This window comes from Dromiciops gliroides, chromosome 6, assembly GCF_019393635.1.
Source record: "Dromiciops gliroides isolate mDroGli1 chromosome 6, mDroGli1.pri, whole genome shotgun sequence".
NCBI lineage: Eukaryota > Metazoa > Chordata > Mammalia > Microbiotheria > Microbiotheriidae > Dromiciops > Dromiciops gliroides.
Window position 1 is genome coordinate 171,776,808 of NC_057866.1, and position 26,804 is coordinate 171,803,611.

At 36.9% G+C, this 26,804-nt stretch overlaps 1 protein-coding gene across 2 annotated transcripts; it reads left to right on the forward strand.

The window, feature by feature from the left end:
* Positions 1-25,290, forward strand: TDO2 (tryptophan 2,3-dioxygenase). Of its 2 annotated transcripts, none has more exons than XM_043970412.1 (12): positions 1-94; positions 349-454; positions 2,082-2,172; positions 4,439-4,509; positions 7,730-7,857; positions 13,024-13,210; positions 14,357-14,464; positions 16,226-16,337; positions 17,436-17,493; positions 19,104-19,183; positions 19,810-19,900; positions 23,391-25,290. In XM_043970412.1, the coding sequence occupies exons 1-12, from the start codon at positions 60-62 to the stop codon at positions 23,545-23,547; spliced, it is 1,224 nt and encodes a 407-aa protein (XP_043826347.1). In that variant the 5' UTR covers positions 1-59; the 3' UTR covers positions 23,548-25,290. The 2 variants fall into 2 exon arrangements, with proteins under 2 accessions (XP_043826347.1, XP_043826348.1); XM_043970413.1 differs by lacking the exon at positions 23,391-25,290 and adding an exon at positions 23,149-23,220.
* Positions 25,291-26,804: the final 1,514 nt, after the last annotated feature.

The window sequence follows — 26,804 nt, forward strand, 5'->3', positions numbered from 1 at the left end:
TGATGATATCATTCCGTAACTGAAACAATCAATTGCCTTTGAGAGAAGAAATCATCACCATGAGTGGGTGTCCCTTTTTAGGAAACAGTATTGGGTGAGTATAGAGTGACATCAACTACTCTGTGACCACCTTGAATGACTAAGGAGGATGAAGTGGGAAAGTTAAGACTGATAAATAAACTTTGACTTAATTTTCTCATTTAACGAATGCATTGGATCTATAGTCTTAAAAAGTCATGGGTTGATCTTAAGAGCTTTTCCTAGTTAAATAAATAAAGATCTCCTCCTTCCCCCCCCCCTTTCTCTCTCCCTTTCCTTTTCTTTCTGACTTATTTATTGGGTTCCTAGATATGCTTGGAACAAGCTACGCCTAGAAGACAATGAAGAAGACAAATCACAGGCTGGAATGAATAAAGCCAGTAAAGGAGGACTTGTCTATGGAAACTACCTACATGTAAGTGTCAAGTTTAGGTATTCTAAATGACTATGGCTGTTTACTTGCTTGCTTACTTACTTACTTACTTACTTACTTACTTACTTACTTACTTACACCAAACAGCTAGACATAAAATATCCTCTAGAGCTGAGTCAACACTAAGCTTTTTTCTTCAAATGTGTGCTTTATTATACTCCAGTTCTTAGATACACATGCACCCACAGAAACATACACATACACACACACACACACACACACACACACACAACCTGGAAATCCACTTCAAAACATCATCAAAGAGGCATCTAGACCAAGACAAGCAAATGGAAATGCAAGTCAGCAATCTGATAGCATGAAGTAATTGACCCATTGGTCATCAGTGAGAACCAGGCATCTTTCAGACAAAGAAGTAGATACACTCACCTTACAGAAATCTGAGATGCCATAGAAATGGAAAATTACATTAGGCAGTCAAGTCTGTCAGCAAAGCTCATTATATTGCTACAATACAGAAGTACTGAAAATTGTAAAAAAAAAAAAAAAAAAAAAGATGGCTGAGGGACAGAGAGCAGGTATTGCCCAATTTATGCAAACATGGCTTAGTCAATAAATTCCTGTCCAGTTCACAGAAACCATTTCCCCTTTGAGATTTTCTATCTGAAGGCAAGGATAGTGAAGCTTAATTCAGTCAATGCTCTTTGATTCTTAAGTAATGAGATTAAGCATCTGGTAAGCATTAGGGAAAATAAGAGGGAGGTAGGGTCTCAAAATTGGATTTGATCAAGAGACCCCAGTAAGAAATCTTACCCTGCTACTTTCCACCAGTATGTCCTTGGCGAATTCTCTCACCTCTCTGCACCTCCATTTCCTCAAATCTAGAATGATAGCTAGGGTTAAATAGGCTCTGTGGAGTGCCTTCCAACTCGCATTCCCATGATCTTGCATGTAAGAGTACAAAAGTAATAGATGAGAAGTGAGGGAACTTGGTCCTCTATTTCCTCACCTAGGTATGTTCTAAATATCCCTTCCTTCTCTAAAGTTCCATCATTCTCCTTTCCTATTCCCTTCAGGATCTATACAGGGACTTCTCATTTTTATCCTTGTCTCCTTAGCACCTAGCACAACACCTGGAACAAAGTAGGTGCTTAATGCTTGTGTCTTGACAGATACAGAAACAAGCTGCAAGTGATTTTATCTGTTGTTTTCACTGGGAGGGAGATTATTTTACAAGCCTAATTCCAGTATTTCTAGACTCAGCATAGCTATGAAACTTTTTTTCAAGCTCAAATCAGGGGACAGGAATAGCATGCATCAGATTATCAAGCTTTTATCATGTGGTATATCCAAACAGGCCAATTAAAGAGTCTCCTAATGGTGTTCTACCATAATGAATGTTGTTAGGAAGAATAAAAAATGCATACATTTCTGTTATTGCCATTTAAAAACAAACTGCAGTTCAATTCTGTTTGATGAAGGTATCAATGTTCACCCATTGTCCAGGCAGAGAAAAGTAGGTTCAATTCCTAAGGACCAGTTGGATTTTGAAAAAAAAAACTTACATGATTTTCATAGTCTTCTCTTTTAAAATTTAACTATGAGCATATTAAGGAATTTTAAAGTGATTATCATTATCTTTCTGTTAAAGCTGGAAAAAGTTTTGGATGCCCAAGAACTTCAAAGTGAAAAAAAAGGAAACAAGATCCATGATGAACATCTTTTCATTATCACCCATCAAGGTAAGCTGAAGAAGGAAGTGTGAACCAACAGTTTTGTGTTACATGATCATTTCCATCACTCTGTTTTCAGCAGTAATGAGTAAAGATAGTTTCATTACTCTAAGAAGGAAGAACATCAGGAGATTTTTACATATTTGAATTGCTCTGGTTTTAAATGCCTGGATGTGCATTTCACTGTCATACAGATTCCCCAAGAGTCTCTTCCTGTAAGTTTATAATAGCCATACATGTATGCCACAGGACACCCAAGGGATTACTTGATTAACTTAATGGTAAGATCCCAACTCCAATAATATCAGAAAGAAATGAGACTTCACAATTTTCCAGCTTAATTATTTGCAAAACTATATTTTAAAGAAATGGTGATAGATGGCCTCAAAGCGAAATAGGAAAATACTATGGAGTCATATGCAAGCCTGGTTCTAAGCAAAATTGTAAAAAGATGTAAAGCTTAACGTTAGCATTCCTCTTTCCTTCCATGCTTTTAACCACTGAAAGGGGCCCTGTGTCATTCGATCCACTTCCACCTTTCCACCCTTATCCCCTACCCTCAGCTCCTGAGTATCCAGCTGGGATACTCTATATGGAGTCCACATTACAGATTTTAGACCTCAGATATAATTGCATCAATATAGGAAACACCCTCTACAGATACAGGTTGACACTTTCTCTGAAAGTTATAATTTTAGGGAGTTGTTTGGGAGAGTGAGAGACAACAGCACCTGCTCAGGCTTAGTCAGCTAGTATGTGTAACAGAAGTGGTACTTAAATTCAGGTTTTCTTGACTGGCAGGCTAGTTCTCTATCCCCTTTGACATTTCACTTTCACCTTAGATTTATTTCTCTGTTTTTGATCCATAAAAATTTACCAGGCCCTTGTTTCATTCCCTCAAGGGTCACTTTAGATGACTGGCTGTTTAAAATCTACCAGACCAAAGTTTACTAATATGTTAATGATTAATATATATTAATGATTAATATGTCATCCTTGCCCAAATAACAAGGCTTTCACCATTCCAGAACTAATGGAAGAGATATTGGGGTTTGGGGTTAGAAACCTTTCTTGGTCAGCACCACTAATGTTCCTACTTGCTCTGCTCACAAGAACAAATATATAGCTGCTGCTTCTTCCTCTTCCTCTTCTTCCTCTTCTTCTTCTTCTTCAAAAGGAAGTAATGGGGGTTAAGTGACTTGTCTAAGATCACACAGCTAATAAGTGTCTGAGGCTGCGTTTGAACTCAGGTCCTTCTGATTCCAGCACTGGTGCTCTATCTACTGTGCCACCTAGCTGCCCTAAATATCCAGTTTCTATGCAAAGTTTATCCGAATACAAAGGCTGCAGATATTTACTTGTATGACTCCATTTGCATTCAAATCTTTCCCCATTTCAAAGAAATAAATCCTTTTAATTTTACAATGAATATTATAACTATATTCTTCTAATAAATTCCTGATTCATAGAATTATGAGTCAGGTTCAGAGTAGTTTTTTTTAGTTGTTTGACTTTTGTTGCTGTTAATGTTTTCCTTCTTAATTAGTATTTTTTTGGCAAGAATCAGAGTTAAGGTAACAACTTTAAAATTAAATATACTTCCTAGGTGAAGATAACCTCATATTGGATCAGCATGATTAAAGTTGTCAGAGAGGAGAGAATTAATAAGACTTTGTTTCTAGGGAGATATCCAGTGTTGTGTCCCATTTCTAGAATTCCTCAGAATTCTAGACAAGTATCCATTACATTCATATAGTTAATTTGTTCAATTGACGGGGATACCTTTAGTTTCCAGTTCTTTACCCTATGAAACAAGCTGATAAAGGTTTTAGTTGTGGGGATTTTGTTTTTGTTTCTTTACATATAGGGCCTTTCCCTCTTTTTCTGATCTTTTTGGCATTTAGACCTAGTAGTAGTATCAATGGGTCAAAGGGTATGCACAGTTTGATGATTTTTGAGGCATTGTTTCAAATACCAACAGTATCTTTTAAAGAATTTACATTTAAACACTCCAAAGCCCTCCAATGATCCCTATATCTCTCAACTTCACATTAAGGCAAATCTCTTCTCAATGTTCCCTATAAGGACACTAAGTTAGAACTAGGTGAGACAGGTTTTTTCTTTATACCTCTCTACACCCACACCTACCCTATGCATACACAAAAGCAATAGAATAATACTATCTCTCTCTTTTTGATACACATCTTCTATTTATGTATGTAGTCAAAGAAGACAACAAATAACTTAAACAGTAACCATGATTTTCTTATTACAGCATATGAACTGTGGTTTAAGCAAATTCTGTGGGAATTAGATTCTGTCCGGGAGATTTTTCAACATGGCCATGTAAGTCCAATTGATGTTATGCTATAATTACAGTATAGAGTTTCGTTTTATTTTGCTGGAAAGGTCTATGAAATAATTAGTAGGATGCAAAATTTAACCAATCTAATCCACCATGTACTATAACGCAAAGCACTGGCAAGAAAAGCTGGGCATTCAAAGCCAAAGATGAAACAGTGATTTCCTTCAAGGAGCTTACATTTGACTGCTTAACTGAAAACTGTTTGGGGTTAGCTAAAAGCATCAGCAATCCATCTTAACAAATAAACAAGTCCGATTGTTGAGTCAGGGTGTCTTAGTGAGTATTCTAATAGCTAGTCCTAGAAATTACTTCAATTTCCTTCTAGTGATCCTAATAGCTTTATTTGGGTATATTGGAAAACAAATGTCTTAGTGGCCTGAAGGGAAACACTGTGGACTACTAAATCAGTTTGAGTTTTGTCCTTGGCTTGTGACTTATTTGGAATATATTTTCCCATAGAACAATGCCAGAAATGGTCTTTGAGCTTCCTGGTTGACTCAGAAAAGCTCAATGACTTGTGAAAAGTAGGTGTTGGATAAACATTCACTGAATCAAATGCTGGAGCTAGGTACTGTTAGATTGAACTAGGTACAAATACGGCTAATTCTGGGGCTTATGTCCTTTGAACAGGGAATCATATAGAACTGAAGAAGAAGAAAGAAGAAAAGGAAAAGGAAGGATATTGGATTTGGAGGGTGAGAAAGTTGAGAGAGGGGAAAGAGAGGGAGGAAACAAACTTCTATCTTCCTATTTCAGAGATAGCTCTAGTCAAAATTCTTAAGTAGCAGGTTTGTCTTTGATGCTTCCTTACCTTCCTTTCTCTCTGCACCCTATCAAACTATGGTAGCATTTACCAGTCATGTCCCTAATTTTTTTCCATGCTCTAAAATTATTTAAATTTTCACATCTCCCTTCCTAAATCTTTCTGCTACTCCCAAACAAAATTCATATTGCTTCAATGCACTTCATCTTTACTAAAGATCTCTTTGTTTTTTCATCCATCCATTAGTTCACTTATTTATTAATGCATTCATTCATTCATTCATTCATTTGTTTAGTCATTCATTTATTTATTTATCGGCTCATCATTTTATTTATTTATTGATTGATTGATTGATGAATTCATTTATTTGTTTATTATTTATTTATTATCTATCTAAATGTTAGATAAATAAAATGTTATCTATTTATTGTCTATCGATCTATTTATTATTTTTTTTGAGGTGGGGGAGATGAACCTGTAATTTCATTGGTGTAGGGAATACTTGATAATCAAACTCCCTTCATCAGTGGAGACTGGCCAATGTCCTCTGATCTGCAATCTTAAAGAGCTTCCTAAGTGCATGGAGAGGTGACGTAACTTGCCTTGTATTGCACCATCAGTATATGTCAGAGTTGGAACTTGAACTTGTGTTTTCCTGACCCCCAGCCAGTTTAATCTCTAACCACCAGGATATCCACCAAGTGTCTCCATACACATTTCCATTTAAGGAAACACTTTTCTAACACTTAGGCCTATTCCAAGGTGGAAATGGCTACTTTGGGAGGTTGTGGGGATTCCCATCACTAATGGTCTGTGAGTAGAGCCTGGATGAACACTTGTTGGTGATATAGTAAAGGGGATGCCCACTCAGTTATAAGTTTGTTTAAATAGCCTCCAAGATCTTTTCTAACTCTGAGATTCTTTGTGAAGCTTGTGTAAGTGTGAATTCATATTCAAAATGGAATTTCTTGTGGTAATTGAAGACAAGTTCTCCTATGGTAGTGGAGCCAAACATGTAGTTTCAAAAAATGTCAATCTACTATAGACCAATCCTAAAGAGGATTGAGGGAGTCAGGCAAGGTGAGTGGTATTCATTCATAAGCTACCAGTGGTAGAATTCTTTGCATTTTGGGATTCCCTCAAATGTTTGTTGATTACATAGCTTTATGGACACACCAAAGTTAGTGACAAGTTGCCTTGAAAGTAGAAATTTCAGAATGAAGGACAGCCCCTAGAGATATCATATGCATTATGACTTTACTCCTAGGAATTTGCCTAGGCTTGTAACCCCTCAAACAAAAGCATAAATGATGACTATCTGTACACTTTGATATGTGGGTGTTGTATAAAGGAATTTGACCTTGCTTGATTTAGCAAAGTCAAACAAAGACCTGTTTAAACATATTTATGTTATTATTTTTATGGTTATTTTTGTTCATTTCAATGGGATATGACATTTGAGTTTATTGGTCTCAAAATACATATTTCTTCATCATCACCATCATTTCAGCATCAGTGTTATTGTTTATTATCTTTGCCCCCTACTCTTGGATATTAAGCTCATAGAGAAATACTCTCTGAGGTCAGGGGAAGCTCTGATTTCCTACTCATTCACCAATCATTTATTAAGCAACCAAAGTCACTGAATTAAGGAGACAAGAATCAAAGACAGGAAGGAAATAGTTCCTGTTATCAATGAATTTATTTTCTATTGGGATGGCTTCCTTCCTTCCTTCTTTCCCTCTATCCTTCCTGACATTTACTAAAATGGCATAATAATACTATCATTATTATTAATAATCGTTATTTTTTATATGATGCCTGTTATGTGTCAGGCTCTGTGCTAAGCACTTTGCAAATATTATCTCATTTGATCCTCACAACAACCCTGAGAGGTAGGTGCTATTATTATTGCCATTTTATAGTTGAAGAAACTGAGGCAAACAGAGGTTAAGTGACTAGCCCAAGGTCACACAATTAGGACAAGTAGTTACAAAGCATCTTCAACACCATGGTCATTCTCTTTCATAGATATATACCAGGGTCCAGGAGAGGTTAGAGTGGGCATGAACTTAGAATAGTGTGGGAGGTTGCTCATTAACATTCTCTAAAGGGTGTGGTGTCAGTGATGGATAAATGGGATTTTTGTTCATTTGGGTGGGACACAATGTTGAGAAGATTTACTTTAGAGATTACTTGCCTCTATATAATTTTCTGATATTTTAAAATCAAAATGAGTACTACTATTTTAACAACTTAATAGTGTCTGTCATTTCTTGAACATATGAACAAGAACCTTTGATTGTATCTTAAAACTCTAAAATTCTAAGCAGCCTTCTTATGGATGGAGAGTTTAATGACAAATGTTCTATTTTTAATTAATTATCTGTTTTCTAGAAATTGCATTTGTTTAACCCTGATTTTATCTCAACTATCAGGTAAGAGATGAAAGGAATATGCTTAAAGTTGTTACAAGAATACATCGAGTTTCAGTGATATTCAAACTACTTGTACAACAATTTTCTGTTTTGGACACCATGACAGCCTTGGACTTCAACGACTTCAGGTATTTGCCTTTTAATCCAATCTGTATGAGGAGAACATTTGTGTGGCGGTGGTATAGTTGTATTTGGGAGAACACTGGATTTTGAATGAAAATATTTTATGTTGAGGCTCAGTACTGCCATTATTTTCTGTGGTATTTGCCATCTGTGTCTATAAAATCCCTTTAATCCTCAGTTTTTGCATTTGGGAAGTAGAAGCGATATTACTAACCTCATTGACAGCCATCTTGTCAGAGTGAATAGAAAGACTGCCTTCACGTCAGTGAAACACAGATTCAAATCTCACCCCTGTCACATACTGGCTTTGTGATCTGAAACAAGTCACTTAACCTCTCAAGGTCATAAACAATTCTTTAATTAAATCTTATAAAGGAAGCACTCTATAAGCTATACTCTATACTCTATAACGTGCCATTACTGAGTTCAAAGGGAATGAAGAGTTCATCTAGTTTACACTATAGCTGGACAAAAATCACCTACATATCTGACATGTGTTCAGCCTTTCCTCGAAAGCCTCTTGTAAGGGACAACCCATTATTTCTCCAAACAGCCCATTTCGCTTTTGGATAACTCTAATTATTTGGAAGATTCTTCTTGTTTGAAGCCTGGCTGTACATCTCTGCAATATCCACCAACTGCCTCCTTCAGGCATGAAGCAGAAAAATCTAATTCCTCATGGCATCCCTTGCTTCAAATGTGGGAACATAGCTATCATATTCCTCCCCTAATTCATCAGCTTTCCAGGTTAAACATTTCCATTTCCTTTAATTATTTCTCATTTGGTGTGAACTCAGGGCCATTAAACATCCTGATTTCTCTCCTTTGGTTGCTCTCAGGCTTTCCAAAGTCAGGTACTCAGGTACTTCAGAGTCTGATCAGGGTAGTGCACTATTAATGCCCTTATTCAGGATGTTATTTTCCTTTCTAAATGTTATCTGAGATGTTAACATTTTTATCTACTACATCACTTGGCTCATCTTGGGCTTTAGTACACTAAAACCCCTAGATAGGCAAGCTAAATTAACTCTCCCATCTTGTACCTATGAAGTTAATTTTTAGGACCTCTAAGTAAGTTTACATTTATCTCATATTCTAATATAAACCATTATTATTTTTGCTCTGAGGAAGCAACTAAGGAAGTATATATTACAAATGAATACCAACAAATACTTTTGTCATGCCAGTGTATCTTTTGTCACTAAGCTCTGTGACAAGTATTTAAAAATTAGTGGGGGCCAGCTAGGTGGTGCAGTGGATAGAGAACCGGCCCTTGATTCAGGAGGACCTGAGTTCAAATCTGGCCTCAGACACTTGACATTTACTAGCTGTGGGACTTTGGGCAAGTCACTTAACCCTCATTGCCCCACCAAAAAAAAACCAACAAAAATTAGTGAAAAATTTATATAAATTTCTATAAATTCTATAAATAAATGTAAAGTTCTATAAATTTTATTCTCTTAAATCCATAACTATAATAATGTTTATAACAAAGTTATTAGGCTGTATCTACTATGTGCCAGGTACTGTGCTAAGCATTTTACAGATCTTATTTCATTTGATCCTCACAACTACTCAGGTAGATTATTATCCCCATTTTGATGAGGAAACTGAGGCAGAGGTCAAGCGAGTTGCTCAGGGTCACAAAGCTAATATCCTAGATCAAATCTAAACAAACATCTTCCTGACTCCAAGGGCAGAGCTATATCTACAGCATCATCTAGGTGCCAAGCCAGGAGGTGGTAGTGGTGGGAGGAGAACAAATGATGTAACAACTCCCCACAAAAATAAAGTTTTGGTACATTTTATAAGGGCAAAGGATCAAGGGCACAGACATCAGGTCTGATGTAAGATTGCATACTGTGGCTTGACATACTCAAAGTCAAACTGATCATTACTTAATTTGGAGGAATTGTAGACAGTGTAAGAGTCAACTTGAATTCATTCATCTATCAAGTATTACTACTTGATAACTATAATCTGCTTAAGGTATACAGCAAACTATATGAGTCACTAATTTATTATTTGGTTATGATAGATAATATTATTTGCATAGACATAAAACAACTGTTCAGCTTTTTTTTCTATGTAAGCCAAAGCAAATTTGTCCACAGAACCAGAATTCCAAACTTCTGCTATAGCAGGGTGATATTCTTTCAAAGACATATATAGTGGTGTGTGTGTAAGTAAGTGTGTATACACACACACACACATATATATATGTATATATATATATACACACATCAACATACATATACATTTATTTCAATAAGCAATACTCTCTCTCCATCTATGTCCATTGCAAAGAAATAAAAACACAATTAGGGTCCAATTCAAGTTAATATAATTAAGCATTTATTAAGTATTTATGCATATGATGCAATATTATGTAGGAGCTGAGATTGGGTACATGTTGACTCATGAGATAAGATATATTTGTTTGTTGAGTTCCCTTTGGAGAAAAGTGTATTTTCTGGATTTTCAGGTCCTTATCACAGAACCATTTTCGAGTTCATACATCATCAGATTTTCTGAAAGATCATGTGCCTTCCTTACACACACACATACACACGCACACACACACACATATACATTTCAATCATTGAAAGGAGTGATAATAGCTGGATTTTTATAATGCTTCATGGTTTCCAAAGTTTTACTTATATAAACTCAAAAGTCTCCCAAACATCTTATAAAGTAGCTAGTGTAATTATCTTAATTTTATAAATAAGGAAACCAAGGTCCAGACAATTTCTGTCTTCTTAAAGTCAGAATAGGTCTTCCCTTTGGAATAACAATGCATTTTCTGGAATTTTAGGACCTAGTCCCATAATCATTTCAGACTTTAAGCCCTATTAGATTTCTTTGGTTGTTTTGCTTTTGGAGTGGGGGAGGGGGGGCAATGAAGGTTAAGTGACTTGCCCAGGGTCACACAGCTAGTAAGTGTCAAGTGTCTGAGGACAGATTTGAACTCAGGTCCTCTTGAATCCAGGGCCGGTGCTTTATCCACTGCACCACCTAGCTACCCTATTAGATTTCTTCATAGCTTATTTATTTCCTTTCAGTTTGGGGTTGGGGGGAAGGAGGACCACCAAACTAAGAAGTAGCAAAGCTAGTACTTGAACTTAGCCCTTTTGACCCCATGTTCTGTACCTACTTCCTTTCACTACATGGCCTCTTTTATTTCCCTGTTTCTAGTTTGATCAGACAGTACCTACAATGGGGTACTAGGTAGCCCAGTGGATATACTTACATGGCCCTGGAGTCAAAAAGACCCGAGTTCAAATCTCACCTCAGACACTTACTAGCTGTGTGACCCTGGGCAAGTCACTTAACCCCAATTGCCTTTAATATCCAGGGGCATCTACAGTCATCCTGATATATATCTTGCTACTTGACCCAGATGGCTCTGGAGGAGAGAGTGAGATTGTTGACTTTGCACAGCCCTCCCTCACTTAAATCCAATTCGATGCATGTCATGACTTCACCCCAATGTCATGGTCTTCTTTGAGAGGGAAGGAAAGGGAGAAATGACATGAAGAAAGAGACAAGCAGCAATGACATTAATAACTGCAGAAAACTAGCAGTGCAATAATATAAACAGCAAGCAACTTTACCTGGAAGAAAAAATATAGTTCTTTTAAATATGGAAATAGCTCCTTTAAAAAAAAAAGAAATGGAGAAATGTAAGCTTGGTGGGTAAATTCAAGTATATAAGTTATGTCCTCAACACTTGTACCAGAAGGGTTTCATAAACCCTGGGCCATATGTCCACCTTCCTCAGTACAAATACAAAGACTGTACTGTCCTAGCAGCATCAATGACATTTTTCACCTTTTACATGATACAGTGATAAGAGTCTAGATTTCCATTTCTTCTTCACTACTAAAAATGTCTCCCCCAAATCAATTTCTGCAGCTCAAGTATTGAAAGGTTTTCTGTTGGAGGCACTGTCCCCAAAAGTAATGTCCTTTGTGGTCTCTTTTATCAAGGCCACACATTTAGAAGCAAATGTGGGATATTACAAGAACCATATGCTAGCCTTAGGTCGCCAGATATGGCTATCCCAACACCAGTCCTACAGAAGTGATGGATATGGGATAGGAGGTTCTAAGGATCTCCCAAGATCCAGACATCCTTCTTGTGTGTCATATCCCTTGTGGTTAGAGGTACACCATGTAGGAAAAAGATACAAAGTGAGATAAGAAAGGAATCAAAAAAGATATTAAGTGGTGAGTTTTCAGGTAGACTGGCAAGGTTAGAAGGAATAGAGAAAAGGAAACTGCTTTAATCTGATATATAGGCCAGCTCAGTGGAAATATTAGGGAGAAAATCTTATATTTGGCCTATAATAAAAAATAGACTTGTACTCTATACAGATTTACAGCCTGCATATTGCATTATCTACCTAATAAAGTCAAATCATTATCTAATTCTATTAGCTCAGATTCATCCCTCCGCTCAATCATTGACAGGATAGAGACTAGGCCTGTGATTTCACTGAAAAAAGCTAGACTCTCCTAACCTTGTCCCAGTAAAATGTTTTCCAAAAGAAGGAATTAAAATATTAATTTATAATTCAATTTTTAAAAAATTTGAATTCTAGATTCTCTTCTTCCGTCCTCTCCCTGTTCCCTAAGATAGCAAACAATTGTTCAATCATGCAAAACATGTTTGCATATTAGTTATATAGTAAAAGAAAACAAAGACCAAAAAAAAAAACCATGAAAAACCATAAAGTAAAAAATAGTATGCTTTGATTTGCATTCAAACTCCATCAGTACTTTCTCTAGATATAGATAACATTTTTCATCATGAGTCTTTTGGAATTATCTTGGATCATTATGTTGCTGAGAATAGCTAAGTCATTCATAATTGATCATCATATAATATTGCTGTTACTGTGTATAATGTTCACCTGATTCTGCTCACTTCACTTTGTATCAGTTCATGTAAGTCTTTATAAATTTTTCTGAGATCATTCTGATCATCATTTTTTATAGTACAATAGTATTCCATCATGATCATATAGCTCACCCATTAACAGACATTTCCTATGAGAGGAAATCTGATAACAGCTCATGAGAAACTATTTCAGTGATTCGTAATATCAGTCTATCAATCAATTTATTTTTCTCTTTTTGTTTCTCCTTTCAAATTTATTCTCATAGAGAATACTTGTCTCCAGCATCAGGTTTCCAGAGCTTACAGTTCCGCCTATTAGAAAATAAGATTGGTGTTCTCCAGAGTCTGAGAGTTCCTTATAACAGGAGACACTATCGGGATAACTTCAAGGGAGAGGATAATGAGCTACTGCTGAAGTCTGAACAGGAGAAAACCCTCCTACAACTAGTAGAGGTACACATTCAAACATTTTCCTTTAAAATTCAGAAACCAATCATCTAGGGTCATTCAATTTGGTTTTTAAGCCCACCTGACCTGTGCCAGCTGACAAAATTTAATTGCTATGAAAATTATAAAAGTTCCACTAGATCTTAATTGATGATGATCAACAACCACTTTTAGTTTTTAGTTGTTAAAGTATCACAATTATGAGAAATATATACCACCATAAATAAGATTGGTTGAGATACAAAGTGAGCAGTGAGATTGGGATAGCCCCATCACTGTCTTTATTAGATTCAAGAGAAAGACTACATAAAGATGTTTTCTTTAAGGTGTAGTTAGTAAAGATAAGTAATAATTGATGAAGTGGTTATGCAGACTAAGAAAGAGAAAAATAGTCTCTTCTTACTCAGAATAGGAATCATGAAATTTAAAAAACTTCCAAGAAAACTAAGGTCCAATCCATAAGTTTTCTACAAGAAAAAGCATGGTCTAGGTTGGTTGGTCAAGTTGTCAGAGCTTCAGGGCAATGAGGCTGACATAGCAGGCCTTATCTATGTAGGGACCATGCTTATGGTTCTGTGCAGAGAAAATATCACAATTCTAAGTGCAGATTTAAGCTCAGCCAAGCATCTCACAGATGTGTGTCTAGATTCATTATAGTGCAAAGTGAGAAACTGCTTAACTTCACCATCATGACTAGGAGAACAGTGAAATACACACCATAGTCAAGATGGGTAAATAGTCACATATTACTATATTCAAGACAGCACATTTCATAGAGGCACAAAACAAGGTGGCATAACTTGTGGTCATTTTTATGGAAAAGAGAATTCATGAACTTAGTAAAAGGGAATTAAGGTGGCTGAATTCTGATAAATTATAATAAAATAATAGCTTTGGTCCAGGAGAATAAGGAAGTATGAAACACTTTCCAGGTCTCTGTAATGTGCATAGACGATTACATATGTTGTTAGATAACCATCTTACCTAGCTTTGCTGCTATTCTTTGTTACAAGGGCTGGTTCAATAGGGACAAGGTATATGTAAGGTGAAAACGGCTTAAAAAATACGTGGAGTTCCACGTTCTTAGATAATTAACTGTTGTAACTTACAAGCTTTATTGTGCGCTGACAAAAATATTCATTTTTATTTAAGGCATGGCTAGAAAGAACACCAGGATTAGAAATCGACGGATTTAATTTTTGGGGAAAATTTCAAAAGAATATCATAAATGGACTGGAAGAGGAATTCATAATAATTCAGGTATTCTTGTGTTTTTTGAAAGCATAAGGTATGATTGAGAAGGAAAACTGGTCATTACATTTGAGTCCTTCATAGTTTTTCTCATTTATATTCTCTCATTCCTCAAAGATCTCCAACTTTAGTACTTTATACATGCCCTTTAATTCAAGGGTTCTAAACTACTATTTTGTCATGGACCCCTTTGGCAGTCTAGTAAAGTCTATGGACCCTTCTCAGAATCATGCTTTTAAATACTGTGGAAACTTATTTTGATTTGGGGACCCTGCCTTTGGGCTGAGATTAAAAAGCCTTAGGCCCTCAGGGCTCAGCCGGCCCTAGAGGCAGCGAACCCAGGTTTCACCTGGGAGAGCAGGTTAATAAAAAGGGGGCTGACAGAGACAGATGGGGAGCTAGTGAGACAGTGAAGGGGAGATGTCAGAGGACTAGGAAGACACAAGGAGGCTGGAAGATTAAGAAGACAGTAAGGGAGGAATGGATAGAAAGGGGGCTGCTAGAAGGACACTAAGGAGACTGAAGCTATGTAAAGAGAGGGGCTGACAGAGAGGGAAAAAAAGCTAAGAGCAAGGAGGCTGGAGGACACCGGAGGACTAAGAACATAAGGAGGTCTGTGAGAGAGAGACACAGGGGTTCAGTGCAGCAGTACAAAGAGGAAAGTTAGACAGGCTTGGAGTTAGAAGAAAGGAGCTGAGCAGTGAAAGCAGTGCTGAAGAGGAGAAAAAAAGTGAAAGTTGGAGAGAACTGGTCCAAACAGCATACCCTAAGGCAAGAGGCACAATGGCCCTCATTATATGAAAAGCAGACCAGTTGTGTAATTTGCATTTCTTAACCCTTATCTCTTACATTGATTTTTATAAATAAACTCTGCTTTGATTATTTAATTAAGAGTTTTCTTAATTTTTTGCTTATCAATTTGGGAGCAGAGCAGGGTAGAAAAATTTTAAAATGGAACATACTAAGTTAATAGCAGTCAGATAGCCAGCCAGGCAAACATCCACAGATTAGTCCTCCAGTTAGATTAGCCCCCTCAGTCAGATTTAGCCCCAAGTTAGTTAAAAGTATTCTTATAATACATAAAATATATAGGATTACAAAGGAATACACATACACACACTATATATATATATAATTACACACACATCTATATATACACCTCTCTCTCTCTCTCTCTCTCTCTCTCTCTCTCTCTCTCTCTCTATATATATATATATATATATATGGTTACAAATATATAGGATTACAAAGGAAAGCAAATAATATGTGTGTGTGTGTGTGTGTGTGTGTGTGTGTGTGTGTGTGTTTTAAGTTCACAGATACCACATTAGTAATCCCTGGTTTAATTTGATCTCATTCCAATTGGAGTTTGCCATTTCACATATGGGGTACAGTAGAGGAGAGGAAAGAAGGAACAAGTAGCTGAACTCTCCTCCCAAAAGAAAAAAAACCATCAAAAAACAAAACAGCAATCCTTTGTTGGCTGAAGAAGAGAAGGAGGGGGGAAGGAAGGGAAGGAAGGAGGGAGAGGAGGGATGGAGGGAGAAAGAGACAGAGACAGAGACAGAGAGACAGAGAGACAGAGAGAGAGAGAGAGAGAGAGAGAGAGAGAGAGAGAGAGAGAGAGAGAGAGAGAGAGAGAGAGAGAGAAGATCGAGTTCATGTAACAGTAACAAAGCTGATTAATGAAAAAGACATTCTGGGGAAGCCAGAATCATTTTGGATTGCTTGATTATGCACTTGCTTACCTACTGCTTCTTTTCTTTTAAGGCCAAAGAAGAATCAGAGGAAAAAGATGAACAGTTGGCTGAATTCCAAAAACAAAAAGAGGTGTTGATGTCATTATTTGATGAGAAACGGCATGAACATCTTCTCAGTAAAGGTGAGTTTCCTATGCTTAATGGAACATTAGCCATGTGGTATGAGTATACAAGGAAATAAAGCAAAGGCAATCTCTGATTATCCCGAGTTTGGGGTTCCAAAAGTAAGTCAAATATATTGGTAGTAAAGAAGCCAGAGAGGCATTGTGGTTTAGTGGGTAGAAAGTGGCCTTGGAGTCAGGAGGATCTAAGTTCACATCCTATCTTGGACATGTTCTGTGACCCTATGTCACTTGACCTCTCAATGCCCACACAACTCTCTAATACCATAAATTACAGAGTTGTTTTTGATCTGTATTGTTAGAAGGAATTCTTTGAACCAAGGAAATCATAGTTTTGGACAGTCCAAAAAGATTCTGTATTGTGATAGGTGTAAACATTTCTGGAGACTGCTAAGATCAGTCCTCTTATAAGGCATAGTTATGCCAGTTTAACTCTCTGAACAAATTTTTCCTTTGAAAACTTGAAGAAAGATGTAATTAAATTCCTCCAGAAGGCAGCAAAGTATGGTGGTCAGAGTAAAAAACTAGAGTTTGAACCCAATGCTAACATATAATAAGACCATAGAGAAATTAGCCTTCTGAGTCTCAGTTTCCTCCTTTGTAAAAAGGGATAATTAACCTCTAGTACTGTTTGTAAAGCACTTGATAATCATCAGTTTTTTTAAAAATGTAGATTATCTATTTTTTTTTTTTTTTGGTGAGGCAATTGGTGTTCAGTGACTTGCTCAGGATCACATAGCTAGTAATTGTTAAGTGTCTGAGGCTGGATTTGAACTCAGGTACTCCTGACTCCAGGGCTGGTGCTCTATCCATTCTGCCACCTGGCTGCTCCCAAGTATTTTTATTAATGAGAAATCTCAAATAAAAGTTGAGTAAACTGTAAGCTTAGAATCAGGGAGACCTGGGTTCAAGTTCTATCTCTGATATGTGCTACCTGTGTTGGTCTTTTTGGGGAAGAAATGGGGGTTGATGCTTGGAAATAATGGTAAACTAAAATAAAGATTAAATACAGGCAAAAGGTGAACAGTCAACCATAAGGTTCATACAAGAATCTTGGAAACTAAGCCATCAATATAAACCTTCCTAAGTATTTTGCAGGTGAAAGACGGCTGTCCTACAAAGCTCTACAGGGAGCATTGATGATATATTTTTACAGGTAAGATGACTTTAGAACAGGTCATAATGCTAAAGTTGAAAAAATGTAGGTAGTTGGTAGGTCTAATATCAATTGCTTTCTTACTGTTATTAAATAATATTTAACAAACTGAGTAACTTCCCACTGTGCTTCATTAGAATTTGTTCTCACATATTAAAAGATCCATTTTATAACTGAGAGGGTAAAAACATTACTAACTCAAATTTCTCTTTCTTTCCTTCCTTCCTTCCTTCCTTTCCCATGAACATAGGTGGGTCCTGGCAATACTTTTATCTAGTAAAGAGTTAAGTTGGTTATCAGTTTTAATCCATTTCCCTAATAAAGGCCTTAGCTTTCATTCTACCCACTGTACTTACAGGGAAAAGTATGAAAAGGTCTAGAGTAAATATGTTTTCTTAATATTTTCAGTTGAATAAAGTTTTCATTCAGTTGAAGTTTTGAACATGTTTCCACATAGGTAATAAGGAGTCCTCAGTGAAAACTAATTCCTTTGTCTGCATTAAAGGCATGCATTAGGGGCTAGATAGCTCCATTAATAATAATTAACATTTATAGGGCACTTCCTCTGTATCACATACTTAGTGCTAAGCACTTTACAATTATCATCTTATTTTCTCCCTGCAACAAACATGGGAAATAGGTGCTCTTACTATCACCATTTTGATGAGGAGGAAACTAAGGTTAAGTGACTTGCTTAGTCACACGGCATCTGAGACTAGATATGAATTCCTGACTCCAGGCCAAGTGCTCTGTCCACTGCATTACCCAGCTTATGTCCAGCCACGTGGACAAAGGGCATTCCTTGCCCTTATTATTTGGAGATAATACCTATCTACTTCACAGGCCTGCCATGTGGAAAATGCAATGCATTCTATAAAGCACCATATAAATATGAATTGTTACAATTATTCTTAGTCTAATTCCCTCAACTCTGTTCCCAGAGGAGGCACTAAATGCTAGCTATCATCACTGCTCTGCAACTGCCTAGGTTAGTGTCAGAGATAGCACATGGCAAGTCAAGTTGTTATATGGTAAAAGTTATTGAGTTGGAAGTAAAAAGGGAGAAACTGTAGGAAGAAAATGAAGAAAAACAAATAACTTTTCCCTTTAGTTTGGAAATAGATATTTTTTTCCAGTCAGGTTTAGGCCACAGTAATAGAGTAGTGTCTGTTAAGGGACTGACCGATGATTTCACTGATACAGGGAAGTCCCTTTAGTCCCTTTAACAATACAGGTAAGCGGGGCGGCTAGGTGGCGCAGTGGATAAAGCACCAGCCCTGGATTCAGGAGTATCTGAGTTCAAATCCAGCCTCAGACACTTGACACTTACTAGCTGTGTGACCCTGGGCAAGTCACTTAACCCCCACTGCCCCGCAAAAAACAAAAACAAAAACAAAAAAACCCAATACTTCTCTGAAACTTAAAGCGTTCCCTAGAACACAGAGGTTAAGCATCTCGCCCATAGTCATATAGCCTGCATATGTCAAAGGTGGGATGTGTCAGTCAGGGCCTACTAGCTTTGAGATAAGCTCTCTATTCATTACAGTAGACTCTAAAATCCTTTGAAAATACTCTGAACATGGTGTATCTTTTCTTGTTTTCTTCCCCAGGGAAGAACCCAGATTCCAGGTTCCCTTTCAACTGCTAACCTCTCTTATGGACATTGATACTCTCATGACCAAATGGAGATGTAAGTTTATTTAATTTTATTTTTTTAAGTAGCTGTGTTGCCATTTCTTCCAGGATCCTGGAGTACCATATCCCTCTTACTTGCACAAGATTATTGACTCATATCTCACCTGGTGTCTGAGGGAGAGAAAACATTTCATCAAAATGAAGAAAGTGTGTGGGTTTACAAGTGTATGCAATGGGAGTTGTGCCTCCAGGCTATCTTAAAACAGACACCTGACAAACATCAGGCTGTGAGATGATTTGCTACCCTTTGCTAAAATGGAAATTAAAAAAAATCAAAATTTTTTATTTATTCATTTTAAACATTAAAAAAAGATTGAAATCCAAATTCTCTCTCCCTCTAGCCTTTCTGAGAAAACATTATGCTATCAATTATAAATGTAAAATCACGCAAAACATAGTTCCATATTAGCCATGTCACAAAAAAGGCAAGAAAACTAAAGAAAGTGAGAAAATTATACTTTAATTTTCACTCAGAATTCATCATTCTCTCCCAGGAGGTGGATAACATTTTTCATCAAGGCCCTTTTGTAATTGGGTAGACTGGAAGTTAAACATTCACCAAATTACTGCCACTGATAGTATAGGAAATATGCCCTGACCTTCAATTGTGTGTTTGTCCAGATAATCACGTGTGTATGGTACACAGAATGCTTGGAAGCAAGGCTGGCACTGGAGGATCCTCAGGTTACCAGTATTTGCGCTCAACAGTGAGGTAAGTCTGTGAGAAAAGTCACTTCATATTGAGTATTGATTAATACTAATTCACTTAAACCTGTTCCTAGGCTCCATTGGCAATTTTATTCAAATAGGCCAAATAGTACCTCTTGTGTGTAGGCCTGTGTTAACATGGTTTTATAAGTCATCAGAAAACCTTTTGACACAAAGGAAACAATACAAGATGACAAGAAAACTTGGGGATGGAAATTTATGATTTAGGGGCCTAGGATGAGAGAAGACATTGCTAATCCATAAATGTCTTCCCTAGATATCCTGAAGTTGAGGGTGCTTTTATTTCAATTAAATTCAATTTGATAAGGATTTATTAAATGTATGTGATATGCAAAGCACTGGACTGTGGCTTGAGGTAGGGGAGAAAGCATTCCTTGTTCCTGGGAATATATATGAAAGAGTTTGTTCCCAGGTATTTTATTCATCCTGGCTAAATACTGCCATCATTGGGACCATTAGTATAATTGGAAAGGGGTGGCCAAAATCATCAAGTCATTGCAAAGAATTGTTTCCTCATGCCTTTGAAGAACAGTATTTTTTTCTGAAAAATCAACAAAACAAAATGACCTTTGCCTTATTTTTATGTATATTACAAAGCCTACAAAATTATAAGAAGGAATATATTGTCTTAATGAGACATGCATTTTTTTAAGGTTAGATCTAGGATGTTGTTATTATAGGAAACTCCCTTTAGCAATGCAGATGGGCACTAGCACTGCAACTGTCATTCTGGCACCTATAAATGAAATGACTTGTTCGGGGGTAATACAGCATTTACTCATCGGAATAAAAATTCAGACCAAAGTCTTCCAGGCCAAGGTCAGAACTTTCTGTACTATGCCAGGCTGATGTAAGGCATGTTAATCACCTATTGGTTATTTCAAAACACTGGAAAACAGGATCGCATCCAGAGGTGATATATGGTAGAGAAAAGAGTACTGGACTTAGAGTCAGGTTTAAATCCTGTTTCAGGTAAACACTCAGTTTCCTTATCTGTAAAATGGAGACGATAATACTAGTACTCCTCTCTCACAGGTTGAATATAAGGAAAGCACTTTTGTAAACCTTAAAAAGCAATATACATGTTAATTATTCTGTTCAATAGAGATTCAGAGTCAAATTGATCTTCCTAAAGCATGGCTTACTATGTCACACCTCTTCCCCCACCTCTTTCAGTCAATGCCAATGGTTACCCATTGCTTCCAGGATGAAATAGAAATAAATTCCTCTTTCTGGCTTTTAAAGCCCTCTATAACCTGACACCTTTCTACCTTCTTACACCTTACTCATCCCTCACTCCAGACAAGCTCTGTGATTCAGTGACATCGCCTTCTTGCCATTCTGGACACATGACAGTCCATCTCCTGATTCCAGACATTTTTACTGACCATCTGCCATGCCTGGAAAACCCTCCCTCCTCATCTCCATCTCCTAGCTCCCTTACCTTACTTCAAGTCTCGCCTAAAGTCCTACCTTATTCTTCAAGAAGCTTTTCTCAATTCTCCTTGATCTAAATGCTTTCCCTCCGTTGATTATTTCTAATTTATCCTGTCTACATCTGGGTTATATGTTGCTGCTTGCATGGTGCCTTCCCTATTAGACTTTAAGCACCCTGAGAGCAGGAACTGTTGTCTTTTGCCTCTCTTTTTGTCCCCAGCCCTTAGCAGAGTAGCTGGCACATAGGTTTGATGGAAAAATGGACCCCCCCCTCCAAGACCTCTTAGTCATTTTGAAACATCCCTTCTCAAACTTTTATCGGAGTTGCTAGTAAGCGCTTACTTACATGGATTGTATTGAGGTTCATATTCTTTCCTTGCCCTTGCTGCAAGGAGTAAAATTTCTTTCTTTTAATGGCATTTTTTTTCCAATTACATGTAAAAACAATTTTTAAAATTCATTTAAAAAAATTTGAGTCCCAGATTTTCTCCCTCCCTCCTTAAAACAGTGTGCAATTTGATATAGATTATATATGTGCAAAAATGTTAAATAATTCTCTATTAGTCATGTTGTGGGAGAAGAAACAGACCAAGAGAAAAAAAAATGCTAAAATTTCTAAAAGACCAGAAAAAGGAAGGGAACTAGATAATAAGAATATTTAGTAGTCATGAGTTGACACTGAAAAAAAGAAACATTTTAAAATTAGTGAAGGACCTTGTAAACATGTTCTCATTTGATCCTCACAGCCCTGCAATTTAATGGTTTTGCGTAATATTATTTCCATTTTATAGATGAGAAAACTGAGTCTAAGTGACTCAAAGTTGGTTAAGCTTAAGGGTGCTATTCAAACACTAGTCTTCCCAATTTAGTTCAGCACTCTATCAGCTTAACTAACTAGCTGGCACCTTAAGGTTGGACTGGATAAATCAGAATAGAACTTCCTGTAAAAAAAAAGCCAAAACCAAAACCAAAAACCAAACCAAAACAAAACAAAACAAAAAAACCCCCCACTGGTTCTCAGGTAAAGTTGGGGGAAGAGGGAGGACTCTCTGAAAAGTTGAAATTGTTATACAAATGCAAGGTTCTATTAAAGTCCTGCTGTCTTTCAGCATTTGTAGAATTTGACATCTACCATCAAAATTATTATACTTTATGAAATATTTTCCAGGGAACAACTAAGAGGCATTGTGGGGTAGTCGAAAGAGAAATTGTCTAAGAGGCAGAAAGACCAGTTTGAGTTTTGCCTTTGAGAGATACTGGCTAAGTGATCCTGGGCAAGTCACTTACTCTTTCAATACCCTAGTCAATTCTCCAAAACAAATAAGGTGTGGAGCTGTTTTGGTAAAGGGAATTCCCTACACCAGTAGTGTTAAACTCTATCCTACAGACTGTATATTGACTTAGAAAACTACAAATTAACATGTCTATACTGTATTGTATTTTTATTTATTTTATTAAATATTTTCCAATTATGTTTTAATCTGGTTCCTCTTTTGTGCGCTTTTTGCACAATAAGTTTGACACCTGTCCTACACCAATGAGATCATAGGTCCAAGTCCCTATTTCTCTTTTCTTTCTTCTTCCTTCCTTCCTTCCTTCCTTTGAAGGGCAATGGGAGTTAAGTGACTTTCCCAGAGTCACACAGCTAGTAAGTGTCAAGTGCCTGAGATCAGATTTGAACTCAGGTCCTCCTGAATCCAGGGCTTTATCCACTGCACCACTTAGCTGCCCCCAAATCCCTATTTCTAACCAATGTTTAAAAATCATTTCATCAATTGTTCTACCATCTCTTAGATGAAGAAGACCTGGAGAAGCTTTATGTCCTGACTAGGACCCATTATCTCATTATCTTAACCACTGAACTAAGAAAAAAAAAAAACAGTCTATAAACACAAGACATCTGGACAATAGTAGGATGTTATGTCTAGTGGAATATCTTATTACATTACTTATTGGTCTTCAATGTAATCATAAAGGTTTTGAGATGTAAAATATTTCAATACTGATGCCCCAAATCTCTTTGTATGTGCTTTCAGTGACAGGTACAAAGTATTCGTAGACCTGTTTAACCTCTCAACATACTTGGTACCAAGACACTGGATACCCAAGATGAACCCGATCATTCACAAATTCCTTTACATGGCTGAATACTGTGATAGCTCTTACTTCAGCAGTGACGATTCAGAGGATTAAAGCCAACTTTGAGCACAACAGCAGTCATGCCACATTGTGTGAATGGTCAGCAAAGTGTGAAGAGTTCTAATGCACCATATGTATATCAATATTTAAGTACTTCAATGTCACATTCAAAGCCTTCTGATTAGTTTCCTCATTTGTAAAATGAGGAATACTTTGGGGAAATATTTGTAACTTTGGTTTTAAGATGATTTAATGAAAATGACTACCAGACCTTAGAAAATAGCTAGTCCATCCTCCTCCTCCTCTGGAAGATTAGGAATTTGAGGTCCATAGAGGTTGCTACCTGCTTGAGGTCACGCGACTAAGTGGCAAAGGCATTTGAAGCAGGCTACAGAGCCAGAACTACTTCCACTGTGCTAGGAGATCACAGCAAAGTCAGCTAAAATATAGCATTGTATATATGCAAATACATGAAATATCTGTGATTTCATCAGCATAGGGCACTGCTTGTACAGAAATTCCCTCCACCAAGAGAGATTACAACCTCTCTATGATTTAATAAATACCTACACAGGGATTTTTAAAAATGTAAACCAAGATTCAAATGGTATATAATGCTTATTAGAGTGTAAATATTTTATCATTGCTTAAATCTTTTTGTAGATTTGAAAACTTCAGGTATTATTTCAAATTGATTTTGTATCTTTGTGATGCATCTGATTCTCCATAAATACAAAGCCCTAGAATTGACCATAATAAAAGTAATAAAAACAAGTCATTCTTTCCTCTGCCTTCTTTGGGGGAATAATGCTTATAAAAAGTGATAGGTTATGAGTATTGGACTAGAAACATAAATCCTTTTATTTTCTCAAGTACTGCTAAATTATCAGCCTAGATGGGAAATTTATGCCCATAGGAATTGTATGTAATATCATCGAAGAAATATGACAATGTACGGCAACCCATGGTGATAACCTTTAGGTTTAGAAGGTAAATACAGATAAACAGCTGATGCTCATGCTTAATCGATAGGTTATCCCTCCCAAAGTATATAGTTCTTTCTGCAGTTTATTTATTTTTCTCATAAAGACACAAATCCATTAGGACAGCAGTTTCCAGCCTTTGGATCTTCATTGAAACTTGGAGGGATAGGTTTATCACAAAAATGGTCCCTATATTAAGATGCGAATTAATCAATGAGCAGACATATCCTCTATAGAATAGCATGTTTCACAAATCTGTATTACTTTACTATTCTTCAAATGTATATTGATAATTATGTGAATAATCAAATATAGATGTATTTAAGAGCATTCCGAATTTATAGTGGCAGCTTTTTGTCATGTATATTTTTTTGGGGGGTGGGGCAATAAGGGTTAAGTGACTTGCCCAGGGTCACATAGCAATTAAGTGTTAAGTGTCTGAGGCTGGTTCTGAACTCAGGTCCTCCTAAATCCAGGGCTGGTGCTTTATCCACTACTCCACTTAGCTGCCTCTGTCATGTATTTTCTAAACCAAAAATAGTATCAAGGAGCAGCTAAGAGGGGCAGTGCATAAAGTACTGGCCCTGTATTCAGGAGGACCTGAGTTTAAATATGACCTCAGACACTTGACAATTACTAGCTGTGTGACTCTGGGTAAGTCACTTAACCTTCACTGCCCCAAGCAAAAAACAAACCCCCACCCAGTATCATTATCACATGGGGGCCTGTGATATTAAAAAGAGTTCCTTCTACTTGAAAAGATTGGAGACCACTATATTAGGGCACATAATAAAATACCATGAGTAATTTGTTATTCCTGACCACTAGTAACCTAATTTTTAAAAAATCATATATTGAGATAAAAACCGTATTTCTAGTTACTCACGTGTGCCACCATGAAGTCATCTGCATCCTCCCTCACATCATATATTCAATCAGTTGCCAAATTTTGTCGATTTTTAACTCCATAACACCTCTGAAATCCAACTGTCCTGGTTTAGACCCTCTCACTTAAGAATATCAAAAGAGCTTCCTAATTACTCTGCCTCTTCCCTTCCTCCACCTATTTGCCAAAGTGAGATTTCTAAAGCACAGGTGTAACCATTTCACTCTTTTACTCAATACAATTCAGTGGTTTCCTATTACCTTTAGGATCAAATATAATCTCCTCTGTTTGGCATTTAAAGCATTTTACGATAAGCTCCCACTTAATCTTTCCAGACTTAATATATGTTGCTCTCTTTCATGCATATTACTCCTCACAAATAATAGCCTGTTTTCTAATCTTTGTACAAATCATGCCCCGTTGCTAGAATACAAACCCTCCTTACCTCTGCCTCAGAGAATCCTTAGGGTCTTGTAAAATTCAGCTCAAAACCCATCATCTACATGAAGTTTTTCCTAGTCACCATGTTAAATTGCTAGTTTCTTCTCCTAATCAAACTATTCTTTATTTTTTACATATCATTTAAATATATTTTTTACTTATTTTATTTTTAATTTGTGGAATAAAGCCTTTCCATAACATAGATTGCACATGAAACTATTATGTACAACTTGCTATTCCTTTAAAATATAATAAAATTATCATGTGAATTTTTTTCTTTCCTTTTATTTCCTCCATCCCCTCTTCCTATTTTGTATATATCTCATACATGTCAGGGAACTTGACTTATGCCCAGATTGCCTAACATGGACAGCCTAATTCCCTAGTACTCCTACCACCTGAGTGGGAGAAGCCCCCTTTGATTGGCTGTGTAGCCCAACAGGCTGCATCTTTAAAACTAGCCAGACTGGAACACTTTTTCCTATAATCTGTTTCTTGCTGCTTCCAAAGGGGGAAGATCACAGTTTATTTACATGAGTACCTTTAACTGAAGCTGGCTAGATGATACCTTCCTCCCCTCTCTTTTACCCCAGCTCTGAAAATAAACAGTCCGGAATGCTTGCTTCTCTTTCTGTTTCATTTGTTGTTAGTTTCAGGTGCCAGTGGTAATCCCCACTGGACCCTGGGGGTCTGAGCCGAGGCAATCTTGGAGCCAGGATTGCAGGGGGTGCATACTGTAGCCAGCTAGCCTGGCAGAGAGGCCTTGAGAAACCAGGGCGTCTGAGAATCAAGGCCGAGGTAGTGTTGTGGATTTGAAACTGTGATTGTGCTCTATAGGAACTGAGCTAAACTATGAATCTAATCCCGTTTGCCCGCCCCAGAGGCTGAGTTGATGCTAGGGGATGCAGAGAGCCTAGACACTCCCTAACCCCCTAGGGGAGAGTAAAATACTATATATGTGGACTTCAAGAAGTGGAGACCAGGGTGGTCAGTGTTTCATA